This window comes from Macrobrachium rosenbergii, chromosome 11 (assembly GCF_040412425.1).
Source record: "Macrobrachium rosenbergii isolate ZJJX-2024 chromosome 11, ASM4041242v1, whole genome shotgun sequence".
NCBI lineage: Eukaryota > Metazoa > Arthropoda > Malacostraca > Decapoda > Palaemonidae > Macrobrachium > Macrobrachium rosenbergii.
This window is the reverse complement of record NC_089751.1, coordinates 24,560,199-24,585,678: the sequence shown is the minus strand read 5'-3', so window position 1 is coordinate 24,585,678 and position 25,480 is coordinate 24,560,199. Positions and strand designations below refer to the sequence as shown.

Below are 25,480 nucleotides of genomic sequence, written 5' to 3'. Positions count from 1 at the left end.
TCGGTCGAGTTAAAGTTGACCGAAAGTCGAATTTTTTCTATTTATCGTGATTTATATGAAAATATTTCAAAACTGATAAAAGCTACAACCATGAGTTATTTTTTGTTGTACATGAAATTGTGCACATTTTCATATATAAAAGTTTATGTAACGACTAATATAAAACGGTGCAATATTACAACAACGTGACGAAAGAATTTCTGAGATGTTCGGCCAAGTTACCGCGCGCAGACGTAAGGAAAAAGTTTTTTTAAAATTCACCATAAATCGAAATATTGTGCTAGAGACTTCCAATTTATTGCAAAATGAAGGTAAATGATTGAATATTACTAGAATGTAAGAGGTTTAGCTTACAGTTGCGTTTTTCGACCATTTCAGTCGAGTTAAAGTTGACCGAAGGTTGAAATTTTGGCAGTTATCGTGATTTATGTGAAAATATTTCAAAACTGATAAAAGCTACAACCATGGTTTGTATTGTGCTGTATTTTACATGAAATTGCGCACATTTTCATATATAAAACTTTATGTAACGGCTAATATAAAAGTGCAAAAATTACGACAAAATGACAAAAGAATTTCTGAAATCTTCGGCCATAAATCGAAATATTGTGCTAGAGACTTCGAATTTGTTGCAAAATGAAGGTACATGATTGAATATTACTAGAATGTAAGAGTTTTAGCTTACAATTGCATTTTTCGACCATTTCGGTCGAGTCAAAGTTGACCGAAGGTTGAAATTTTTTTGTAGTCGACATACGGTACGTCCACTTGGCACCCAACAGACAATTTTAGTCGACGTATGATACGTCCAGTAGGCGTTTAAGGGTTAAAAGGACCGCAGCCTTATCTGAATGAAGGCCTGGTGCATAAAGGGCATATGTGTGACCTGGGTCAACCAATTATACAGATACAAATATACAACCTTGAGAAACAAAATCTAAGGCATGGAATATGACCTGCCAGACAAATGTTACAATAAATAATAATAAGTTATTAATGCCGACTGGCCTCGTTTTTACATAATTCAACAGCAGAACACTTCCGATGACCTTGGAGGGCTCCGCGACCCGAGGTCGTCGGGTCGCAGAGCCCTCCAAGGTGAAGGCTGGAAGGTCCATTATAGAAAATGGAGTGGAGGAGAACGAGTTTCAGGGAGACCTTACAGTACTCCCCCCCTAAGACGTTTGTGACGTCTGATTAATTCCTGTAACGGGAGGGAGGGCGGAGGGTTCCCCTGGATTTTGAAGTGAAAACTAAGGGAGGGGCACCGTCCTCAGTGTCCTCCTGCAGGATACCAGCCCCTTGGTGGCTCTTTGGGGAAACGATTGCTCTGGGAGGACGTCCCCGTCCCTTCCTTGTGCCCTGTTGACGTGCGATAAGGGGGCCCTGGGTGGCCCGTTGATCCTTGACACCTTCTGGATCAGCTTCGTCAGGCAGAAAGGCTGGTTTCAACCGGTCTATGGAGACCCAATCTTCCCTCCCATGGATGTGAAGCTGGTAGGCCTTCCCGTCACGCCGAAGTACTTTGAAGGGGCCCCTGTAAGGATTTGTTAGGGGGCCCCGTACTGCATCGTCCCTGACGAAGACCTGCCTGCAAGATGATAAGGCTGGGGGAATGTAGACTGGGGTCCTTGCTTGGAAGGATCGCCTACAAGGTACAAACTTGCCGGCTACCTCCCGTAGCCTCTGCATGGTGATGTCCTTCCTTCCTTCGACTAGTTCTCCCAGCACGGTCAGCGTTTCCCCATAGACTCTCTCGGCAGGGGACGGCTCGCCGTTGGCCCGTGGGGCGGTCCTGAGGCCGAGGAGAACCCAAGGTAGCTGGTCTTTCCAATTTTCTCCTGAACACCTTGCTGTAAGGGAGGCCTTTAGTGAACGGTGAAACCTTTCCACCATCCCGTTTGCCTCGGGGTTGTAAGATGTTGTGGTATGGTGTTTGGTGCCCAGAGCTGGGTCAGGGCGGCCCATAACTCCGACAGGAATGCCGAGCCCCTATCCGTGGATATGTCGTCCAGAACTCTGAACCGGCTGATCCAGCTGGTGAGGAGAGCTTCCGCGCATGCTGTAGAAGTTGCTTCGGACATCGGCGTTGCCTTTGGCCACCTGGTGGAGCGGTCGACGACTGTCAGGATGTATCTGGCTCCTCCTGAAGGAGGTAGGGGGCCAACGATGTCGACGTGGATGTGTCCGAAGCGTCTCCTCGGCTGCGGGAACTCTCCTACTCCTGATTCTGTGGGCCTGCCGAACTTGCTTCTCTGGCAGTGGAGGCATTGCTTGGCCCAGGGCCTGGTGTCCTTTCGGATCCCGTGCCACATGAATTTTTCTGTCAGGAGGCGAGAGGTGTACGGCCTGAGGGGTGGGAGAGGCCGTGGATCACGTCGAAGACCTTCTTACGTCGGGAGGCCGGGATTAGGGGACGGGGACGGCCCGTGCTGGTGTCGCAGAGGAGGGTGAGACCTGAATTTCCGAAGGGCACGTCCCTCCACACCAGGGACGTATAGGCAGTACGGTAGGCGGGTGTCTCTGGGTCAACAGCCTGTTCACGGGCGAGGTCCTCATAATCGATCCCGAGCTGGATGAAGTTGAACTCAATCCTGGAGAGGGCGTCTGCTACAGGATTGCTCTTGCCGGGGATGTAACGCGACGGAACAGGAGAACTCCGCCAATGCTGCCAGATGCCTCTGCTGCCTTGCCGACCAAGCGTCCCCCGCCTTCGTGAAGGCGTGGACCAGGGGTTGGTGGTCTGTCCACAGGATGAAGGACGCCCCCTCCAGGAGGAACTTGAAGCGGCGAGGAGCTCCCTGTCGAACGTGCTGTATCGTGCCTTGGTGGGACTAAGTTTCTTGCTGAAGAAGGCCAGGGGGTGGGGTGTGCCATGGATTACCTGTTCCAGGACGGCGCCGCAGGCAACATTGCTGGCGTCTGTTGTCAGCTGCAGAGGGGCACTGGGGTCATGGTGTGCCAACGTCGCTGCCTTGGTGAGGGATGCCTTCACCTCGTGGAAGGCCCGGTTCTGTTCTGGTCCCCACACCAAGGATTTGGGGCGTCCCTTCATGGCCTCCGTCAGGGGGGCCATGGTGTGGGCAACACCCGGGATGAATCTCCTGTAATAGTTCACCATCCTGAGGAACTCCTGAAGGGTTTTGATTGATGTGAGCGTGGGGAACTTCTCAATGGCCCTGACCTTAGAAGACAGGGGGTGGACGCCCTTGGTGGAGATTTCGTGGCCCAGGAATTCGATTTTCTCCACCACAAAGGTACACTTGTCGAACCGCACGACAACCCCGTTGTCATTCAGTCGTTTGAGGACAGCCCGCAGGTGCTGAAGGTGTTCCTCCCGTGACCTGGAGAATATGAGTATGTCGTCTACATAGCAGACGCAGAAGTCCAGGTCACCGAGGATGCTGTCCATCAGACGCTGGAAGGTCGCCCCTGCGTTCCTCAACCCGAAGGTGGAGAATGCGAAGACGAAGGACCCGAATGGTGTAACAATGGCGGCTTTTGGGATGTCTTCTGGTGCTACAGGAACCTGGAAATAGGACTTCAGGAGGTCCACTTTGGAGAATATTTTAGCCCCGTGGAATGAAGACGTCAGGTCCTGCATGTTCGGCAGGGGTTAGTGGTCTGGCTCCGTCACTATGTTCAGACGGCGATAGTCCCCACAGGGTCTCCAGGTGCCGTCAGCCATCTTCACCATGTGGAGGGGGGAGGCCCAGGGGCTGGAGGCCTTCCTGCAGATCCCCATCCTTTCCATCTCTGCAAAGGCCTTCTTCGCCTCCTGAAGGCGCTGCTGGCGAAGCCGTCGGAACTTGGCGTAGACAGGGGGGCCCTTCGTCCATATGTGATGGTAGATACCATGCTTTGCAGGGGTTCTGGGCGTCAGGCGGAGTTCTGGCTTGAACACTCCAGGGAACTTCTTCAGGAGGGCGCCGTACTGGTGGAATCCTACGGAGCAGAGGGTGGTCTCACAGGGGCCGGTGGATAGGGACAGGGCCTGACAGGTCCCCATATCGATGAGGTGCTTCCGACCCACATCCACTGCTAGGTCGTAGTGGGCGAGGAAGTCCGCCCCTAGAAGCGGGGTTCTCACGTCGGCGATGATGAACTCCCAGTTGAAGTTCCTCCCAAGGATGGAGACCGAAAGAGGCCTGGTTCCGTAGGAGGGGATGGGGGACCCATTCGCTGCCGTCAGGTAGGTTGTCGCGTCCGTCGGGCGCCGGAGGTCTTCTCCTGAGGGTGGAAATACTGAGCGGATGGCCCCGGTGTCCACCAACATCATCTTGCCGGAGGTTGTCTCCCTGACATAGAAACCTACTGCCGAGGGTTTCTGTGGCCCCTGAAGTAATGCTGCTGCGTAGGTGCGGGCGGCCTGTCGGGCAGGCCGCCTCCCGGCCTGTTTTTTGGATGTGTGAATGAGCAAGGGGGCCCGGCATAACTTGGCGTATTTGCCGAACTTCTTGTGGAAGTGACAAATGCCAGGTACCTCTTCTTTGCAGTGGGGGGGGGTGGCTTTTTCTTGATGACGGCGCAGATGGGATCTTCGGGGACTTCGTGAAGGAGGATGGTGTTGGTGGAGGACACTGCAGCTGTAGTCTTCCTGGTCGCACGTACAACCTCCGTCAGGCGGTGCGCAGTCTCGACGAGGATGTCCCGGGGCAGGCTGAAGGGGTCCGGGATCTGGGATCGGACCTCTGGGTGTAGCTGACGCAGGAAGATTTCTGTTGACAGGTCGACCTGTCTCCGCAGGCCGTAGCTGTTCATATTGGGGAGGTAGAGGAGGTCGTCGATGGCGTTCATTATGTCCCTGGGGTCCCCGTCTCACCTGGGGTTGAGGGCAAGGTCCATCAGGCGGGATGCCCTCTCGGAGGCCGACGCTGTGCAGGTCTCGAGGAGCTTGTCTTTAAGCCGGAGGAATGTTACTGGGTCCCCCAGAGAGCGGAGCCACATCACGACCTTCTTATAGATTTCCTCTGGCAGGGCATTGATGGCAATATCGGGCTGGAGGACAGCATCCGTCAGACCGGCAACTCGGAAGTTCCCTTCTACCCTGTAGAACCATCCCTCAGGGTCGTCCCGGGTGTAAGGGGGGAGTCGGACGGTCGGGGCGACCTTCAGCTGCTCTGGTGCACGCGGCGTGGGAACAGGCAAGATTCGGGAGGCGGACAGGTTGCGGGAGGTAGGTGTCGGCCTTGGCTTAGAGGTACGCAGGACCGAGTGAGGCAGGATGTCTCCTGATGCGTCAGCTGCCGAGGGACCGAGTGTAACAGATCTGTCTGCCATGTGTGTGTGTGTGTGTGTGTTTTTTTTTTCCCCCCCCAACCTTAATTTCTCGAGCACCAAAACGTACAAGGAGTACGCCGTGATCGAGTCCGTTAGGGGCGTGAAGTTTTCATCCGAGCCAAAACTAAGCGCCGTAGTTAGTCCGTTAATGGCTTGGAGAAATACTCCTTGGGTCACCAATATAAGGTTGTCCAAAAATATGCTGACAGGAACAATGAGACTGATTTATTAACAAAAATATATATACAACTTTCTTAAAAGGACCGCAGCCTTATCTGAATGAAGGCCCGGTGCATAAAGGGCATATGTGTGACCTGGGTCAACCAATTATACAGATACAAATATACAACCTTGAGAAACAAAATCTAAGGCATGGAATATGACCTGCCAGACAAATATTACAATAAATAATAAGTTATTAATGCTGACTGGCCTCGTTTTTACATAATTCAACAGCAGAACACTTCTGATGACCGCGACCCGACGATCGAGGAGCCCTCCAAGGTGAAGGCTGGAAGGTCCCTTATAGAAAACGGAGCGGAGGAGAACGAGTTTCAGGGGAAACCTTACACCCCCAAACAGCCAATGTCATCTATTAACAAAAGAAATTGCCAAATTAATTTCACAACTAGACATATTTGTTATATCTCGACTTAAAAACACTTCTGTAGCAAAAAATAATTTCCCCCCTTTAAATAAAGCATCTAGAGATTCATTTACGCTAACTTGAAGCAAGAAAATTACTCTGAACTGAATTAAATATGACGAAATTAACTTACCACGTAATCGATTTCCAAACCAAAACATTGATCGCTATGATCGCAATTTATGATACAAAAGCAATCTAAGAATATATACAATATTATATTGGATACAGTGAAGTAAAGTATAACATTTTAAAAGTTCCATGGAAAAGATGCATATTTGTTGATTGTATATGATATTAATATGTGAATAGGGTACAGTATAATGTAGACTAGTCTGCCGTATATGTACAAGATATACAGTACTATAGTGTAGGCTAAACTAATTCTTGTTTGTTATTCAGTTTCTCTTTGTATTGAATTGTCATAAGTCAATCTGCATGAACCTCAAGAATTAGCCGATATTAATAATTACTGTACTGTATATGTATAGAGTATACTTTATAGTGTAGGCTAGGCTAGCAGTTATGTATACAGGGTACTGAATACCCTAGTGTAGGCTAGGCCATATTCACGATATGTTTTTTCAACAAACTATGGGGTTTTTTGGAACCTAACATCATTGTAAGTAGGATAATATCTGTATAAGGGTTTTTAGAGTTTTTTTTTTTTTTGTGTGTGTGTGTGTGTTCAAACTATCAAAATAGGCAGTTCTGAGTGTTTTTAGAAGGGTTTAAACATTAGCGGATGTTAGCTATTGGTGGGGGGTGTTTGGTACACATCCCCTGTGAGTATGGGGAGTTTACTGTAGTATATATCTGGGCTTAAGGCAGTAAATCCAAAAGCTTGGAACAAAATGATGCAGTGGTTTTTGGAGAATTCTTTAAAGAATATTGTAATGTAAAGGACATGGCTTGTTATGCAAGATGCAACAAGGGCAGAATCCTCATAATGGGACATCATTGTGCATATATTGGTTTTGATATATGTTATCCAGCCCTGGTTTGAGAGCCAGCTGTTTATTGAAGTATCTGTTTTAAGAACAGAATTTAGCATCTCGCCTTTCTTGAGGTGTTTCTTGTAGCTGTGGCCTTACCTGGGTCAGCAGATTCCTTCTCTTTCCATCATAAGATTTTCTCCAAACCTATCTTTACACAAAGGCCTACTGGCATGAGACACATATAGAAAACTAGACTGACAAATTTTACAAAAGTAACTCTGCAAAAACTCTGGTTATGAAATGGAGTGACACACTCCCTATCAAAGGCACACATTACTAGAGGGAACACCATTTCCCAAACAAGCACAGACATTATTTTATGCCAAACAATAATAATCAAAGACCCCCTTGTCATCAAGCAAAATAATAAGGTCGTGACAACCACAATACAAGTCATATAGTCTGTAAGAGTAACAGCACCACTTCCCAAAGATTTGTCCTTCCAGGACAGTGTTCGAGTTTCCTGTAGGAAAAAACATATCATGAATTAAAACCTGGAATTAATATTCATATTCAAAAGAGAAAAATGCATCTGGGAGGCACAATGGGATTTCACTGCAGCACTATATAAAGTCTGGAAAAATGTGTTCATGAGTTATGGTACTCACTTCTTATGGCCGCTAGATAAGGTATTTTCACGGTGGTGGTCCTTAAACACACACACAGCACCCATTGAAACCAGAGTCCTCCTGTGAGTTCAATGCCTCCCGTCATATATCATGGGGGATCGCACACAAGCACGCACATACCCCACCGGAACTGGGCATTTCCACTGCATTAGTTCAGTGACCAGGCGAACACATTGTTTCCATGCGCTTAATAATTGAACAGATAATTCTTGGCATCTATCTGAGCAATCTTCCAATGTCAGCATAAATGCATTCATCAGATCCCAAATGCATACATCAGACATTCCTTGCCACCGGCACCACTGCCTCTACAGCAAAAGTGCCCTGCCAGGTCATCATATGTCTTTTCCAAAGATCACCCCCATGACTGTTACAGAAATGTTGTCCACTCTCTGTCTGGTGCATTTCTGTATGAATTCTCATCTTAAATTTTTTCATGTCTGTCCCCTTGCCCATGATATTCTTGGTCTACAATCTTGTCCTGTTACTTTGCTACTACTGTTTACTGTTCCTAACCCTTCTCGTTTTTCGCTACTACTGTTTACTGTTCCCAACCATTTTTATTATATATCAGTTTTTTCAGTGTATTTTTATGCCATTGGCTACCAATTTTAATTGAAGGAGAGGTATGATGTGGCAAATCATTAAACCTGAGTGAATAGAATCTTGAAAGTGGTTTGGTCACGCTGGCAAAATAGAGGACAAAAGTTAGTTAAATTATTCTGACATTCATGAGGCAAAAGTAGCTCCATGTGCCTCCTTTTCTTTTTAAAATGTTAGGTACAGTAAATTTTAATTATCCGGATTAATAGAGCCAAGGGCATGTCGGATGATAACGAATAACAAAATCTATGGGTGTTCAAGGGCAACTGTACCCTTCCCCACCTAACCTTATCAATACCATGTAACTGTAAACACTCGTAATACTTAAAGCAACAATCATGACACATTAAACTGAGAACTTGATGCAAAAGGCAATTGTCTGCCATTTTTACCTATATTTGTAACTAAATATACTGCATATATACTCTTGAGAAAATGCAGCCCCTTCTTTTTCTCTCATAAGTGATACAGTTTGGTTGACAGGCAGCCTACATGTGTTTATATCCACTGCCTACCATGGTTTTTTTACCATTAATGTATTTTTATAAAGCAACTTTTTTCAGTTGTTACCATATTTTATTACCGTTCACGAGATACAAAATGTGTGTGAACTATTGACCAAGGCTAGGTGTTACACGTACAGTATCTATTTGCTTAAGTCAAGTAGGTTATTACAGCTGTGCTGTATTTAAGATAAAGATAATGGTAATGAAAATGATATTTTACTTGATGAATCCATAAATACTGTGTTACCATGTTATTAATGTGTATGAAAAATAAATTGTCCGCCATTTGCAATGACTGTTTACATTCTCAGAATCAGCTGATTGATCCTACTAATGAAAGAGTTAGAATTATCTTTCAGCTGCTAAAAGAAACTAATGTAGTATTCGAATTATTTTTATTTTTGTACATAAATGTAAAATGGGTGTACAAAGGTAAACTAATATACAGTACTTATAATTAAAATCTCTCAAAATTGTAAAATATGTTTACCAGTTTTTGTTAATTATAAGAGATGGTTATGAATTGTTCTGTAAGCCATAAATTTGGTAATCTTGTTTCAAAGGTTAGTGTAGTACAGTCTGCTGAAAATGAAATTCTTTTGGTTTGTAATACACAGTGTTTGTGTATTACATTACAACACATTTACGTCTTCAGTACGTATGGCATTTCCCTATGATGACCGTTCAGAGCAAATTTATTTTAAAAACGCTACTAAGAAGTAGTTGATCTTTTTCGGTTTTTTTGAATTCGTGATTTTTCCTTTCAACTTATCACGGAAGCTTGCCTTGCATGCCTCAGTGTATGTGTGTGTGTTGCTTAGCGCGGTATCATGTTTACCATTATTCTGTTTTACTTTGCTTCATTACAAGTTTAGTTGACTCAGTGATTAACACACAACAGTACACAGGAGAATATTTTATAACTTGATATTTCAACTTGGTTGATCTCTCTCTCTCTCTCTCTGGAGTTCTTCATTGGAGGGGTGGGTAGAGGTCTCGGCTAGCACTCTGTTGGCCCAGCGTTCGACTCTCCGACCGGCCAATGAAGAATTAGAGGAATTTATTTCTGGTGATAGAAATTCATTTCTCGTCATAATGTGATTTGGATTCCTACCCTAGGAGAGCTGTTAATCAGCTCAGTGGTCTGGTTAAACTAAGATATTCTCTCTCTCTCTCTCTCTCTCTCTCTCTCTCTCTCTCTCTCTCTCTGTACTTACGCCCACGATTAATGTCTGTTGCCCTATTCACCCATCCCAAACTGCCTCCCCAGGGGGAAACTGCTGTGATGGCTTCACCCATCTTGGAAACTTCTCAAGGCCTCCCCCACCCCCAAAACTCTTGCAGTCTGGTTGAGTCTAAGCAGTGTTACAAACGTTTTCTGAGCCATGCAGCATTGCTGACCATCGGAGAGTGGTTTTATTTTAAAATTTTTTTTTAAATTTATGTATCATATATCTCTGGATGAGCTGGATAATTAGAGTTGTCAAATTTTAGTGGGGATATAATTTGCTACTGGATCATGTCTGTATAGTTGCAGAACAATAATTGAAGGCAAGCATAACAGTGTATTACTACATAGGGTTATATAATGTGTCAGTGCATCATCTTGGGTAAAAATGGTCAATAGGGAAGATTTTCTTCGCAAAGTTGTTATTGTTGGATTTTGTAGCAATGGGTCATATATCTCACAAATTGATGAATTGAGAAATTATTATATATTGAATAATAGTTCAGACATTGTAGGTCAATACCCTTTTTAAAAAAATAAAGTTTATGGTGATTTAAGGTGTAGTGCGGTTTGCATTCATATGTGAGAATGCAATTTGTTGATTTTTTAGTAGTGGCTAAGGTGTTAAAATTACTCTTAACATTGTGTTATATTTATTAAAAGTTGATTTTGTATTTCTTCCACTCAAAAGTGTAAAAACATTTGCAAAAAGTAGAATTTTGTGTTAGTATTGGTAGTTTCATGTGATGCCTTTCACAATTAAATCATGCCATTTGGTAATCGTGTGATTGTTATCCAAAAATCAGATTAGAGATGAGATGCAAAATTGGGGGTTGAAGATAGCAACAGACCTGGTTGAGGTTCAAGGACGAATTCTTCCGCCAGAAACCATTTGTCAAGGAGAAAAAGTTATCACATTTGATCAAAAATCTTCAGACTGGTCTCGGGAAACTAGGAGTAAGTATTCCTTATAGAAATTAATTTTTAAGTGCATGATTTTTACTGTGCTAAATTTCTTATATAATGCTGGGGAGGATTGGTTTCCTGCTAAATTTAACATACACTGCCAGCTATTGTTGGTTTTATATATAACTTACCAAATAGTTACATTGCTTATAGTTTAACTCATCGGCAGCTTAAAAATTTTGAAATTTGTGTAGGTGACTAGTCCCCACCCACTTTTGAGGTAAGAGAGGAGTGACTTCAGCAGCGCAATTCAGTTTGTTTTTTTCGGTTGTGAGCAGTCAGCGTAAATTTTGGCTTTTGTTGCTTTTCCTTTTGAGATTCTTCTTTGGGTGAAGTACTGGTACCCTATGGCTTTTGTATTTATGTTAGGGTCTCTCTTAGCAAGACTGTTAATTTCAATTTGGGACGCTTTTTCTTCAGTTTGACTTGACTAGGCTCACTAAAGAGAAATATGACTCTCAATGTGTGTGTGTAGAATGTAGGGGACAAGAGTGTTCAGTTAATTGAACATGTGATGAATAGTCAGAGTGGGATGCTAGAAAATAGAAGTTTTGAGATCTCATTTAGCGAAATTAGGCAGACAGGAAACGTAAGGCGGCCGCTAGAGCTGAAAAACAGACAGCAAGACTGTGGTTAGTTCTGCTGATGACAATATTCCTGCTTCACCTTTCAACTGCTCCCGCTGTGTCACCTGTTCCCAATTCTCCGACTATTCAGCCTACTCCTTTACCCGGCTCCCTTGCTTCCAAACCCAATCCCCTTGCTAGCCTTGAGTTGAAACTCGTATGTAACTTTGGTGTCAAAATGGCGTTAATTGTGGATACTCTGACCCAGTTGGGTGCTTCAGTGCGTGTCCTTATGGACAGTGTTAGTGAAGTGTCAGTGGAGGTGGTGGGTGCTCTTTCCACCAACGCTCCTAGGCAAAGATCACTGGCGTACTCCTGTACACCTGGGAGCAGTCATACCAGAGGCCCAAGGAAGGTCTGTGGGGTCTGCCCAAGGGCAGTCGTCGCCTCAGTTGGACCTGTTGCAGCTTCCAGGTCGCGGCAAAGGATAGCCATTGGAAAGGCATCCAGACGGAAGTGAGTAGGCTATTCTCGAGTTCCGAGGCTTCCAGCCCTGAGAAGAGGCGCTGCTCCAATTGTGGCCACTGAAAAGGCCCATGGCAGACACGGTCCGCTCCCCTCCAGTCCCTTACAAGAAATTTAGGGAGCCCCTGCAGCGGCCTTCTTGCAGTTTCTGGGAATCTCCAGAACCGAGACATTTCTTGTTGTCTCATAAGTGCCCAGTAGTGCCCCAGTTCCCAAAAGCAACAATCTCCCAGCAACGCCCTGACACTCAGTAGTTCCTGAGCGCCTGTCATCGCACAAGCGCCCTTCAGTTTCCCAGTGCCCAAGATTCCAGCTCAGACACCTTCTGCAGACACAACAGACCCAGTGCTAGCACCCATTCGCATCAGCTGGCAGATGTCTTGAATTTGCTCATGAGAGAGCCTCCTTCTTCGGCCCAGGCCCCTCAAGATTTGCTTCTATCCCTCTGTTTCGTCAGAGGATTAAGGTGAAGTTGGAGAAGTGGATCAGGGCTCCCCTCCAACAGCTTAAGCAGCTTTATTGATGTACTTGCCGCAGAACTTTTTGGGATTCTTCTCGCCTCGGGCCCCGACCTCCCCAGCTTCGATGTTTTTCATCAGTGACAAGCCTTCTGACTCCTCCAAGTTACCGAAGATGGTGCTTTCATCTTCTGCTAAGAAGGCTCTCGATCTGGATGGCTTTCTCTCGGAGATGAAAGAGTAGGGGAAGTCTTACTTCAGCTATCCTCCCTCTCGTCTTGTGTGCTGGAGGTATTCTTCGTACGAGATCGGAGAAGCTCCCTTACTGAGAGTGGCTGCCTCCTCCTCCCAGGATGACTTAGGACTTACTGACTCATCCAGGAGGTCAGCCTTCCCTGCAACTAAGGTGATCTTTTCCCCTACAGAACTCGACCACCTTTTGAACTTGTTCAGGATTTTTGAAGTTTTAAGCTTTTTAGACTGGATGATAGGGCCCTTAGCCTGCAAGATTAAGAATTGCTCTTTGCTCCCTGAGGAAGTCACATTGGATTGGCTGAATGCCCTGTCGTGCACAGGTAGGGACGTCAAAGATGGCTTTCAAGAGTTAGCCCCTCTCTACACGATGGGAGCTTTGAAGAAGAGGGAGCTCTGGTGCTTGTTTACTACAAAGAGTGCCATGGTTTCTCAGAAGTCTGCCCTATTGTATTCTCCTCTCAATCGCCAGCACCTCTTCCCTCAGTTTTCCATAGATGGATTGCAGATGTTTGTCTTTTTCAATGATAATCAAGTTTGAATATAAAAGTACTGCATTTTTCATTATTGTTAATGCTGTTTAATTTGTAGTTTTTTTTTAATAAATACACCCTATAGTGGCCATTACTAACTGTGCATTTTACTTTTTTTTCTTATGTTCTCTTAGTTCTCTTACTTTGGCATCCAGCTTCCTAAACTTACCTTGCTCCAATTTTCATCTTCCATGCTCCATTTTTCATCTTCCATTTGACAACATATCCTGATGGTGAGCCGTATAAGTATGTAGAATTGTGACTCAATCTTAATCTATACTCTGTAAATAATAAAGTAAGATGATGTTGCAGGACCCTTTAAAGTGTCATAGATTTTTTATATGTTATAGTTATAAAATTGAAATAATTTCTAGACATTCACAGGACTTATTTAAAGGATTTGTTTTTAAGTAGAAAATTAGAACAAAATCAAGTCCCAAGATGTTAAACAGCCAACTTGTATAGAACAGAAGTAACGGTGTAAAGTTAAAGGAAGAATGTAATGAACTTATGGTTGAAGGAATTTTACTAAGAACCTTTTGCAGTCAATATTGTGCCAGACAAGGTACACTGTAGGTTGTACCCAGCTGCTGTAAACATTGGTAGATTGTTATATTTTGTTTATAAGTTACTTAGATTAATTTATCTTCTCAGGCTTGAAGTTACATTCTGCCATAAGCTTGAAAAATTGGGCTATGGTCTTCACATCAAGATCTAATGAGGATGCCAGAGAGCTAAGCACAACACTTCAGCGTGTAGGCCCACCAATGGGCATGTCAATTGCTTCTCCAAGGAAGTAAGTACAACTTTTTGTTATTTTGGTCATTTAGTATTTTAAGTGCCACACATTACATTGGATAAGATTTGTGCAGGTTCTTAAATATATTACTAATATATATGCTGAATGTGATATGAAATTTCACAGGTGGGTTTATGGCATAAGGACCATTCACCTAGTGGTAAGAATATGCAGTCATGTCAAAATGGATTCATGGAGGTTTTATTTGTTAGGCTTTGAAATGTCAGATATCAAACAATGAAAGTTTCTTCTGTTTCTTCTGTTATGTGGAAATCTTGGAGCTGCACAAAAAATTTACCATTGCACAGGATGCCCAGCTTTTTTAATTAGTTTTTTTTTTTGGAGCCTGTTATCTACGTTACGATTTAAGAGTGACGGTTGGAGTATACCTTACTATAATTACCCCAGTGCAGTAGCATGGAATGGTGCAGTATTATTATTACTGTATTGGTTTTGTTACAGCTTATGCATAGGGTCATGCATAATAGATATACATAACCCATCGACACTCCACTCGCATCCGTATACAGTTCTAGCTTACTGGCATCTGCCCTATAGTCAGGGTAAGCCAACTCCACGTCCTTCACCATTTCCTCTTTCAATTTCTCGAACACTTTCACCATCCTTTCATCCCACCTCACAGCTGTACTCTTCCTACAGCCTGTCCATTTTGACAACGGCTTTGCAATTCCCGAACAATCTTCCACAAACTTCCTTCCAAACTCGATCAATCCCAAAAATCCACGCAACTCTCGCACAGTCCTGGGTCGAGGGAAATTTCTCACTTCTACAAATCTTTCCGCTTTTTGCACTCCAGACTCACTCACCTTGTGGCCCAAAAACTCCACCTCTTTTTTGAACCACTCACACTTATTCACTTTGACTTTCACCCCCATTTCCTCAAACTTATTCAGCACCGCTCACACCAACCTGTTGTGCTCCTCTACCATCTTACTCATCACCAAAATGTCGTCAAGAAACACCAACACATTCTCATGGGGAAAACTGCTGAGCATGACATTAATTGCTCTCTGAAAGGCAGCCCCCTCGATATGGGACTGCCTTGATGTGGTGAAGGGGCTCTTGAACCCCAGGAATTTCATTGGATTAAATTTTGTGGAATTTTCCACTTCTACTAAAATTTATTGGACCTGATATTTAGGAAAAGATATCATTGCTGGGAACGGATTTATATCCGAAGCTAAATAGTGAGAATTGTGGTAGGACTATCAACTGCCTGATAATGTTCAGACCTGAGAGTTATCAGGTTGATAGCTCAAAGGCAGACCTATTCTTTAGGGCTGGCCCACGGACTCCAGGGTGGTCTGGTTGTGGGGATAGGACTCTCGGCATTCTATCTGGTTTGCCCATGATATGATTAGGATGGGGACGCTCGTGTTCTTGAAATACTCTGTCCTAGCAAGCAGGTTTGGCTTACTCTTGGGCCACTCTAATCATGTTGTGCCATCCTGTGGGGTAGGGTAGGGTAGGGGCGGACATTTGGGAGTCCGTTCTCACTTGTGCCATTGGTGGAAGAATAAACTCCATGAAAGGCTGATGATATCTGTTTAAGATTTTCAGGTTTACTTATAATTTTTTTTTCTTACACTTAAGGGGAGCGTTTGAAAAAATCGTTTTTTATTAATAACTTTGGGTTTTGTCCATGAATGAGTTTGAAATTTTGGGTATTGGTTAGTTTATGTATAGCGAAAAGGTCAGTATTCATATTTTCCTCCTCGCCCCCCCATTCGCTGGTACCCCCGCCACCCCCAAAATTCTTTAAAAAAAAACCTCAGCCATAACTATTGCAACCTAAGAGCTGAAATTTACGTGGTAGACAGGTATTGTAGATTAGAATAAAGTAATATTTTTTTTTTTTTTTTTTTTTTTTTTAAATCTTGGATCGATTTCATGGAAAAATAAATCCCAAAAATATTTTTAGGACAATATAAAAAACACTCTATAGTTTTGTAGACAATTTATTTAGCTTTCATTTGCTTTTTGTTTCATTGAGATAGGTGAATTCTTTACGTCTGAGTTTCCATTTGAAGGTCGATAACTTTAGTTTTTAGATATCGGCCTCCAAACTTTTATGATGACATTTTTTGCTTGTCTGTCCATTTATTTGCTTGTTGTCTCACACTTTGAGGTTTTTGTGACAAATTTGATATGTTATATCTTATTGGTGTTCTGTGATTATTATTTTGTGTATATTGAATTATATTTTACATATATTTAGGCTCCTGGTCCCCCTCTTTCCTCTCTCCTGGATGCCTCCCTCTTCATGACATCTTTTCTTCCTTTCTCTTATGGAACGTAGATGTTGTTTAAGTTTTCTTGGTCTCGGCATGGTTTCTTCTGAACAAAGAAGTATTGCAAAGCCAAGAGAAATACAAAGAATTGACTTGCAAAGTAATATAAGTGCGCTGAATGAAAAGTGTCATAACACGGGTGAGGTTGGGCAGTGCGATGTCTTGCTTCGTCGAGAGCTGAGCTGCCACTGATTCCCCAAGTGGGATACTCCTTCACCCAACAGAGCCTCTACACACTTGCATAGGATATAGTGGCCATATACCGCATTTAGATATTCTTCTTCGATAGCTAAATTGAAATTACTACCGATATACTGAAGTTATCATTACATTATACGAAAAATGTAATTTTTTCAGTGATAGTAGGGTTACGGTTTTGGCTTATAACTCCAAAACGATTGCGAATTTTTTAATAAAATTTTCTGAGAATATAATCAAGAGATGTAAGAGTCCGTATGTGAAATATCAGGAAAAATTTGGATTCTTAAATTTTTTCGTCAAACACTCCCCTTAAATCTTTATAAATAGCAGTTGTAAGGGTTCAAGTACCCCTGTGCCCTTTGATGACACTTACTCGGCACTGTTACCTACCTCTGACATCTTTTGTCTAGAAAAAAAAAATCTAAATATAATTACACTGGAACCATATGCTCCAGTACAGAGCAAACCAAAAAAAGGCAAATACCATCTTGATCCAACCATGACTCACTTTGACTCCCTTTTTGGGAGTGGCGGTTGGTCAAGGTTTCTAACCTTAGAAACTGACCAAAAATTATCAGCACTCAAGTTGGAAAATTATTTATTGAGCAGACACACTATGACTGAAATGCTGTTTAGACAAATAAAAGACATGGCTTATAGAAGCCACAACAAAAGTCAGTCTGAAAATTATTTAACAATAAGAAATATAGATAACATAAATATAAAAATAAAAAAACATGATACTATGAACAGTATTCAGGGTACCATTGTACTTCCTGAGAATAATAACGAGCCAGTTGAAAAGAAAATACTATTGGACTCGTTTAAAAAAGAGAAACCCCAAAATTCAGGATTCTGAACTGTATGATCTGCCAAGTAAACAGATGAATAATCAGATCTTAAAAATTGCAAAAATAAAATTTTGAAGGCCAAGATCTACCTCAGAAAATAAACATTTTAGGCCAAACCGGAGAAGTAAGACCATACGTCCCAAAGGCACTATAGTGTAAAAATTGTAGCAAATATGGACACGTGAAAAAATATTGTTGAAATGAACCTGTGTGCACATATTGTGGATCTGAAGAACACACCACACAATGGAAATGCAGCAAACCAAAATGTATAGACTGTGGGCAAGACCTTCATGCAAGATCCAAAGAATGTATGTACTATATATACAATACTGAGTTTAAAATATTACAAGAAAGAACTGGAATATCTGTAAAAGTAGCTAAATTAGAATTGAAAGTAGGAGGAATTCAAGATCCTTCTTAAACGTACATATTCTTCAATAACAAGAACCAATAATGAAGCAAAAACATATAAATAGAAATAACGGAGCACAGAAAAGTCTCAAGAAATTAATGCTTTAGAAATAACAGCTAAAACTAAAGAATAAAGAAACAGGTACAAATGGGATGGATAATATTTTATCCAATTCATTGGAATTATTAATGCAAATAGGAACATATGAGGATGCTACTACAGGAGTAACAGAAGAGGGTCGTGAGGGAGTGGAAATTAAAGATACAAAAAGACCTTTGGAGATAACACCACCCAAAATGAAAAAAACCAACTATAAATAGAGCAACATTGGTTAAACCAAAGACAAAGGGTATGAAGAAAAAACAAAAACAAACTTAAGAATATACCTTTATCTCCTAAAATAATAGTAAAACCTATGGATACAGATATCCAAAGCACTGAAGTTAAAGATGATAATGGCTGTGTCAAGGGAGAAGAGATTACTCCATCACCAATAATTGGTACAAGAGAAATGAAACAAGGAATACATGAAAACACATGTGGATGTAATGATTGCTTTGTAGAATTGTGCAATAATAACAAAAACTTAAAAAAAGATGGTTTAACAAACATAAGAAATTTTATGAAATATACAAAAAAAGAAACTACAGATTTGAGTACCCATGAAAAAGGCTGCATGTGCATTGAGCACTTAATATATTACAAAGAAAAACAAATGAATTTTGTGAGTAAATTATTAGAAAAATCCAAGTTGATAATATAAAAAAAAAGAGTAAAACTCAACTGCTATAATAAAATATCAGTAACTATATTATACAGTGGAATGTAAATGGTCTGCAGACCAGATTACACCTGGGAGAAATACAGTGATTACTAAAAGAGTACGAACCAATATTATTGTTTACAACATGTCAACAAATCAATATCAACAATAGGTAAATATACCTTAGCATCTATATCTAGAGGAGAAGAAGAAGGAAATTTAGGTACTGCTATGTATGTACATAAAGGATGTTTATATCATAACATACTTTATGTACATACATAAAGTATGTAAACTTTACTGATCTGTAAATATCGAGTATTGGAATACAAGTAAAAAACAATAATTATGTAATTTATAATATATACAACCAACTTAATAAAAATTATGACATTGACAAACTTAATTACTTAATAATGCCAAGGAACCTACCTTAATAGGTGATTTTAATGCCCACCATCCAATTTAGGACTGTAATTGTACAGACTCAGATAGAGCAGGAAGTAAAATAGAAGAGTTCATAGATTCATATGGTGTGTGCTGTATAAATAACGAAATCAACATATTTTTCTAAAACACATGGAACATTTTCCTCAATCGACTTGACTCTATGTACAGCAAACATAGTAGACAGATTGGATTGGAATACAGTTGATGACTTGCACACAAGTGATCATTTCCCAATACAGGCATTCCCTGGTTAATGGCGATCCAGGTTTGTCTAGTGACAAAATTCGGCAATTTTCATTGCCGAAAATTGCTAATTTCCACTTATCAGCACCAATAATTGGGTATTGGCGCCGATACGTGTCTAACAGAGGCACCAATAACAGAAAATTGGCATTTTTCGGCGCTGATAAGCCTCAAAAATTGCCGATTTCCCATTAGCGGTGATTTTCGGTTATCATCACACCCTCAGAACGGAACCCCCGCTGATAACCAAGGACTACCTGTATTAATTTCATTATTACAAAATAATCCTGCCAAGCATGTCCTTCAATATAACATTTATGAAGGAGATTTGGAGTAATATGAATTCCACACTGAAAATATCCCACCATTTGAATGTTTAAAAGACCATAATGAAACTAATAAATTTCTTCTTGATTTCATTAAAAATGCTGCTAATAAAGCAATACGAAAATTAAAAGCTCATCCAACAAAACATAGTCCTATAGTGGTCTGAAAAACTAACAGAATTAATAAAAATAAAACACCAAATTGGAAGACGATTAGATAATTTGAATAGAAAGTTTAGTAAAATAAATTGAACGTTACCGATATTAGAAGAAAATAAAAAAAAACTGACCATATTATTAGAAATTGGTACATTAAAACCTCTATATAACAAAATATCTGCAAGATTTAAATGAGAAGTAATTCAAAGAAGAATCATTTCATGGAGGAAATATGTATCAGATCTCTCTAATAATACTCCCTTGCAGAAAGTATGGGAAAAATTCAGGAAAATAAATGGTACTCCTGTTAAACCACCTCAACATGCCATAATAAAAGATGGGAAAAGAGTACTTGATCCTAAAGAAATAAGTAATGTAATAGGAGAAAACTTAGCAAAAGTAAATAGTGATAAAAATTCAGATGATCATTTCCATACAAAGAAAAATAGTATAGAATTAATAACAAATTTTGAAACAAAAGATGTATATTATAAAAGAAAATTTAATATGGAAAAGCTAGAATTTGCTCTGTTGAACAGCAATAAATCTGCCCCGGAGGTGACAATATTTGTTTTGAAATGACCTGCCATTTAGCACCTCTGGCAAAGGCATACTTAGTTTTATAACCACTTATGGCTTCAAAATTTATTTCCAGATGAATGGCATAAAGTTATAATTTTTCCTATCCCCAAACCTGGAAAAGATCCCAGTAATGTAAACAATTACAGACCAATTTTTTTAATAAGTTGTTTATGCAAATTACTAGAAAAAATGGTAAATGCTTGACTAACATGGCACATTAAAGAAAATAAAATTTTGACTCCCACTCAATTTGGGTCACCATGTAACTGAGCTACACTGGATTCTCTGTCCAACTTGGAAGACCACATACGAAGAGGATTTGAATGAAAACAAATTACTATAGCTGTCTTTTTTTTTTTTACATAAAAAAAGGCATTTGATACTACTTGGAGATATGCAATATTAAAAACGTTTCATAAAAACAGCATCCGTGGACATTTACCTAGGTTTATCCAAAACTTTCTGACAAATCGCACTTTTCAAGTGAGAATTTGATACATTGTCAAGTACGTTTCCACTAGAAAATGGTGTTTCACAAGGAAGCATCCCTAGTGGCACACTGTTTACTTTAGCAGTAAATGATATCAGTAATAATCTACCTATTGGAATTAAAAGTAACTTGTATATGGATGATTTTACCTATATTATTCAGCATCCTGCATAATACATGCAGAGCAAATCATCAATAACACCATAATAAAAATAGATGAATGGGGGTCATGTGTAGGCTTCAAATTTTCTATGCAAAAGACTTGAGCAGTAATGTTTTATAAAAATAAAAAGTGGAAAAAGGTAAAGAAATAGATTTAAAAATCAGAAATCATTCCATACCAATTGGCCAAGCAGCCAAATTTTTGGGATTAGTATTTGATACTCACTTGAACTGGAAAGCCCATATAACATACATGAAATCAAAATGTAAAAGAACATTACTCCTAATTAAAAAACTATTGAACTCTACTTGGGGAACCGATAGACATACCCTTACTTTACTGTATAAAGCAATAGTACTGTCTGTCATTGATTATGGAAGTGAAATATATGGCTTGGCATCTGACGCAACGCTGAAAACACTAGACCTGGTTCATGTTGAAGAGCTTTTCGATCATCACCAACGTCAGCTTTACAAGTTGAATGTAGTGAACACACTCTCTCTCTCTGAGAGAGAGAGAGAGAGCTAGTAACAATAAAGAGTGCTCTGAGAATTCAAACAAATGATTCTCTGACCAAAAAATGATTTGGGTTCAGAGATGTGTTTATAAACAATCATCCACCTGCTTTCCCAATTAAAGCTAGAAGATTGTTTGAGTTGCTAAATATAAATATACAATTACCTTTAATTAATATTAAAATTATCGGCGCGGTTACAGTTTCGTGTGCTGTGGGTTTCGTCTGCTGATTTCCTAGCCGTGACCCACCACCAGGTGGCACTGGGTACCGGCTAGAGAATCGGCGGACGGATACAAAAAGATGGCGACCCAACCTGACGAAACCGACCTAATCGAACCTAGGACGGCGTGCCTTTACCTGGCCGGGGGGGCTTTGCCCCCCCTGGACCCCCCCACAAACCTAGGTCGTGACCGAAACTAACGAAACCGACCTAACCTAACATAGGACAGTGTGCCCTTACCTGGCCGGGAGGGCTTCCACCCCCAGAAGGGTCGTGGAATTAGTAAATCTATAACTTTTCGAAATAGCACGTACCTCATTCGAAGTCGAAATCGGCGACATTAGACCGCATTTTGGCGGGTGTTGAAACGGCTCTATTTAAGGGATATGCACGGTTAATTAATTCGAGGAACGCTTTAAAGGGGCAAGGGACGACGCTGCCTTCGTCACACTTGCCACAAGTCCCGCCAAGTAGGCCACTTTTCATTAGGTAAACCAGCAATGAATGCTCTTCGTGACACAAAATACCTAAATCCATAAGGGTCACTGGATTCTTAGCCGCAAATTCCACGTGGGTCGGATACGACACGAAAGACACGAAAGTAGCCATGTTAGCAACTCTTGAACCTGGAAGAGACTGAGGAAGGTCGCGGGGCATTTCGGGTCGTTGGTCGTCAGCTGTTTGGATGGAACTACTTACCTTGGCGGAGGGATCTCGGCACGGTAGAATGAGTTAGGTGGCCCAGCATACGAAACTGTAATCTACCCAAATTATCTCCTTGGACAATGAATAAAATGAGAATTTGTACACACTTAAAATATTTATCAAAAAAGTTATTCATATACCCCAGAACACACAGACTAACACACAGTAGAACATATAATCCGAAAAGGTCCTCATTATGCAATATACACTGATCGATCTAAGTCACAATACAGAGTTAGATATGCTGCAGTATCCCCAGACAAAACGTATCAGTTCCTCTACCAGACAATGCCTCGGTATTTACAGCTGAGTTATGTTCAATAGCATTAGCCATAAAGATAATTAAAGAAGCTTCATGTAATAATTTTGTGATTTATAGCGACTCCAGAAGCGCTATAGAAGCCTTTCAAAGTTATAATCAGAAAAATAATATTGTACAACAAATTAAGTTTTCACTCCACAGATTGTATGATAATAGAAAAAATATTGAAATATGTTGGATCCCTGCCCATGTAGGGATTAAAGGAAATGAAAAGGCTGATAAAGCACCCAAAGAAGCAGCCCACATGACAAGAGCAAATGTAGACATCCCTATTAGTGACTATATAAGATATATAAAAACAATCATTGTAAGTAAGTGGCAAAATATATGGAATGAGGAATCTGAAAATAATAAATTGAAACAGATAAAATCCAGTGTTGGAAAATGGAGTTTGTCAGAGAGAAAAACACACAAGTAATTCTGGTGCGTCTTCGAATAGGCTATACTGGTTTGACACATGGACACTTAATGAACAGTCCATTTGGCCCTCCTCCCAAATGCCCAGATTGCAAAGTGTTGGTAATTGTGAAACATGTGTGAATGTCCAAAATATAAGCTGCAGCGATTATCAAATTTTGGAAACAGATCAATGAAGGAAATTTTGTCAGTCTATTACATTTTCAGTAACACCAGTCCTAATGTTCAAGAAGAGCTATGATTTAATTGATAAAATATAAAAAGTAAATAATAGAAATACAAAAACCCTTAGGGGTCTATTAAAACAACTAAATTTAAAAATTTTAATAAGGTCATTTTAAGTGTTAATATACCTTTTTAGTGAGTATATATGGAAACATATGTATTTATTGTGTGTGTGTGTTCTAGTATGAGAGCGTGTGCCTCTGTGCAGTTTTTAATTTCATTCTCATTCATTCATCACTGTATTGAATGACCTATTTGGCCTTAGTGCTAGGCTTCTAACCTAGATCTGTCATTTCATCCAAATCCTTTGGGCCAGCCCTATGAGAGCTGATAGTCGGCTCAGTGGTCTGGTTAAACTTTTTTTAATATATATTATAATAATAATCTGAAAGGTAGTTGGGGCATTTGCCAATCCAAAACTGAGATTGCAAAACTGATACTGTTTTTGCATAGTCGAGAAGGTGGTTATCGGTCTACAATCCTCCACCACTGGCATCTGATAATACCCCCTTACCAGATCCATCTTGCTAAACACTTTCATCCCATGCATACTGTACTGAACACAGTCACACCACACACACAGGGACTCTTTCTTTCACTGTCACCTCATTTACTCTCCGATAATCAAAAAGCATTCGCAGTCTCCCATCAGGCTTTCTTACTGGCACAATTGGACTATTCCAAGCACTCTTACTGAGTTCAACCACTCCTATCTTTTCCAGCTCTTCACACTGCTCTTCAATCTTGCATTACCATAGCCGGGAAATGTTGGGGTCTGATAAATTGGTGTTTCATCTGTCAGCTGAATACGGAACTCCTGCAATCTAGCTGTCCCAAAGTCCTCATCCCCTTGACTCAACACACCCTTTCTCTCCCACAAGAACTCATACACCTGCTCTTTCTCTTTCTCACTCAACTTTTCATTCAACCTCACCTTTTCCCTAAGCTTTTCCTTACTCCGCCTATCTGTCCTTTCCCCCTTCGGCCATCACATCATACCCCTTAACATGCTTACTGTCACTCAAATCGACTACACTTCTCAAGCTTTCCAATCTATCACCAAAATGTATGCCTCTCCACCTTTTCTTTCACACACACACACACACACACACACACACACACACACACACACACACACACACACACACACAGTCACACACACACACACACACACTTACACACACAACACACACAGCACACACACACACAACATGAACACACACACACACACAAACTCTGTGCTTTGGGACATCCAGCATTGGTCCTCCACCAAACTCTGTACCCGACTCCAGCATTGGTCCTCCACCCTACTTTCACACTCCACACACTTCCCGAATCTTTTGGCAGTTGTACATCCTCCATCGCATACAGCTCCACTCCCACTCCAGAAACTATCTTCAAACTCACTTCTCCATCCTCCAGTGTGAACTGGTTGCATTTCTATAATTTCTCATTCTGGTACTTCTCATTTATTTTGTTGTGGGACATAAAAATCATCCTCCTCCAGCCTTATTCATGCAATCATAATCAACTCGTCAATCCTCGCACACACCCTTACTTCCAATCCTCTCTCATATCCAACACATTTCTACTTCTGTGCTGCGCTTTCTTTCATTTTCTCATGTGCCTCTCTGAAAACCACATTTTCACTACAACCAGTATCAATCAACGCTTTCATTAACACTCCACCACATTCTACTCTAACACACAAATGGTGGTCCGTCCGACTTTTGCGCGCAAGACAATTGAGCGCAAGACAAATGAGCACCGACAGTTGAGCGCAAGACAAATGCACGCACTAACATTTGAGCGCACGAAATTTTAACAAAAAAAACAAATGCGCACACATACACGCATACTTCGTAAAATTGGTTTTCAAAAAATGGCATGTTATCGGTTGTTTATTATCGTTAAAATTTGTTAAAATCTTTTGTTTACATTGTTAACGAAATTTTAACAAAAAAAAAACAAACGCACACAGATACACGCATACTTCGTAAAATTGGTTTTCAAAAAATGTCATGTTATCGGTTGTTTATTATCGTTAAAATTCGTTAAAATCTTTTGTTTACATTGTTAACTTGTTTGGTTACTATCATTATCTTTCATTTTGTGTGCGTATCGTTTGGT

The 25,480-nt window shown here is 41.1% G+C and overlaps 1 protein-coding gene across 4 annotated transcripts in view; it reads left to right on the top strand.

Annotated features, from left to right (window-relative positions):
• Positions 1–25,480, top strand: part of LOC136843249 (piwi-like protein Siwi) — a 164,584-nt gene that overhangs the window by 95,085 nt on the left and 44,019 nt on the right. For all 4 annotated transcript variants that reach the window (XM_067111364.1, XM_067111362.1, XM_067111363.1 and 1 more), the window contains exons 13-14: positions 10,697–10,847; positions 13,845–13,986. In XM_067111364.1, the coding sequence (XP_066967465.1) occupies positions 10,697–10,847; positions 13,845–13,986 (293 nt within the window). The remainder of the gene's footprint in view (positions 1–10,696; positions 10,848–13,844; positions 13,987–25,480) is intronic.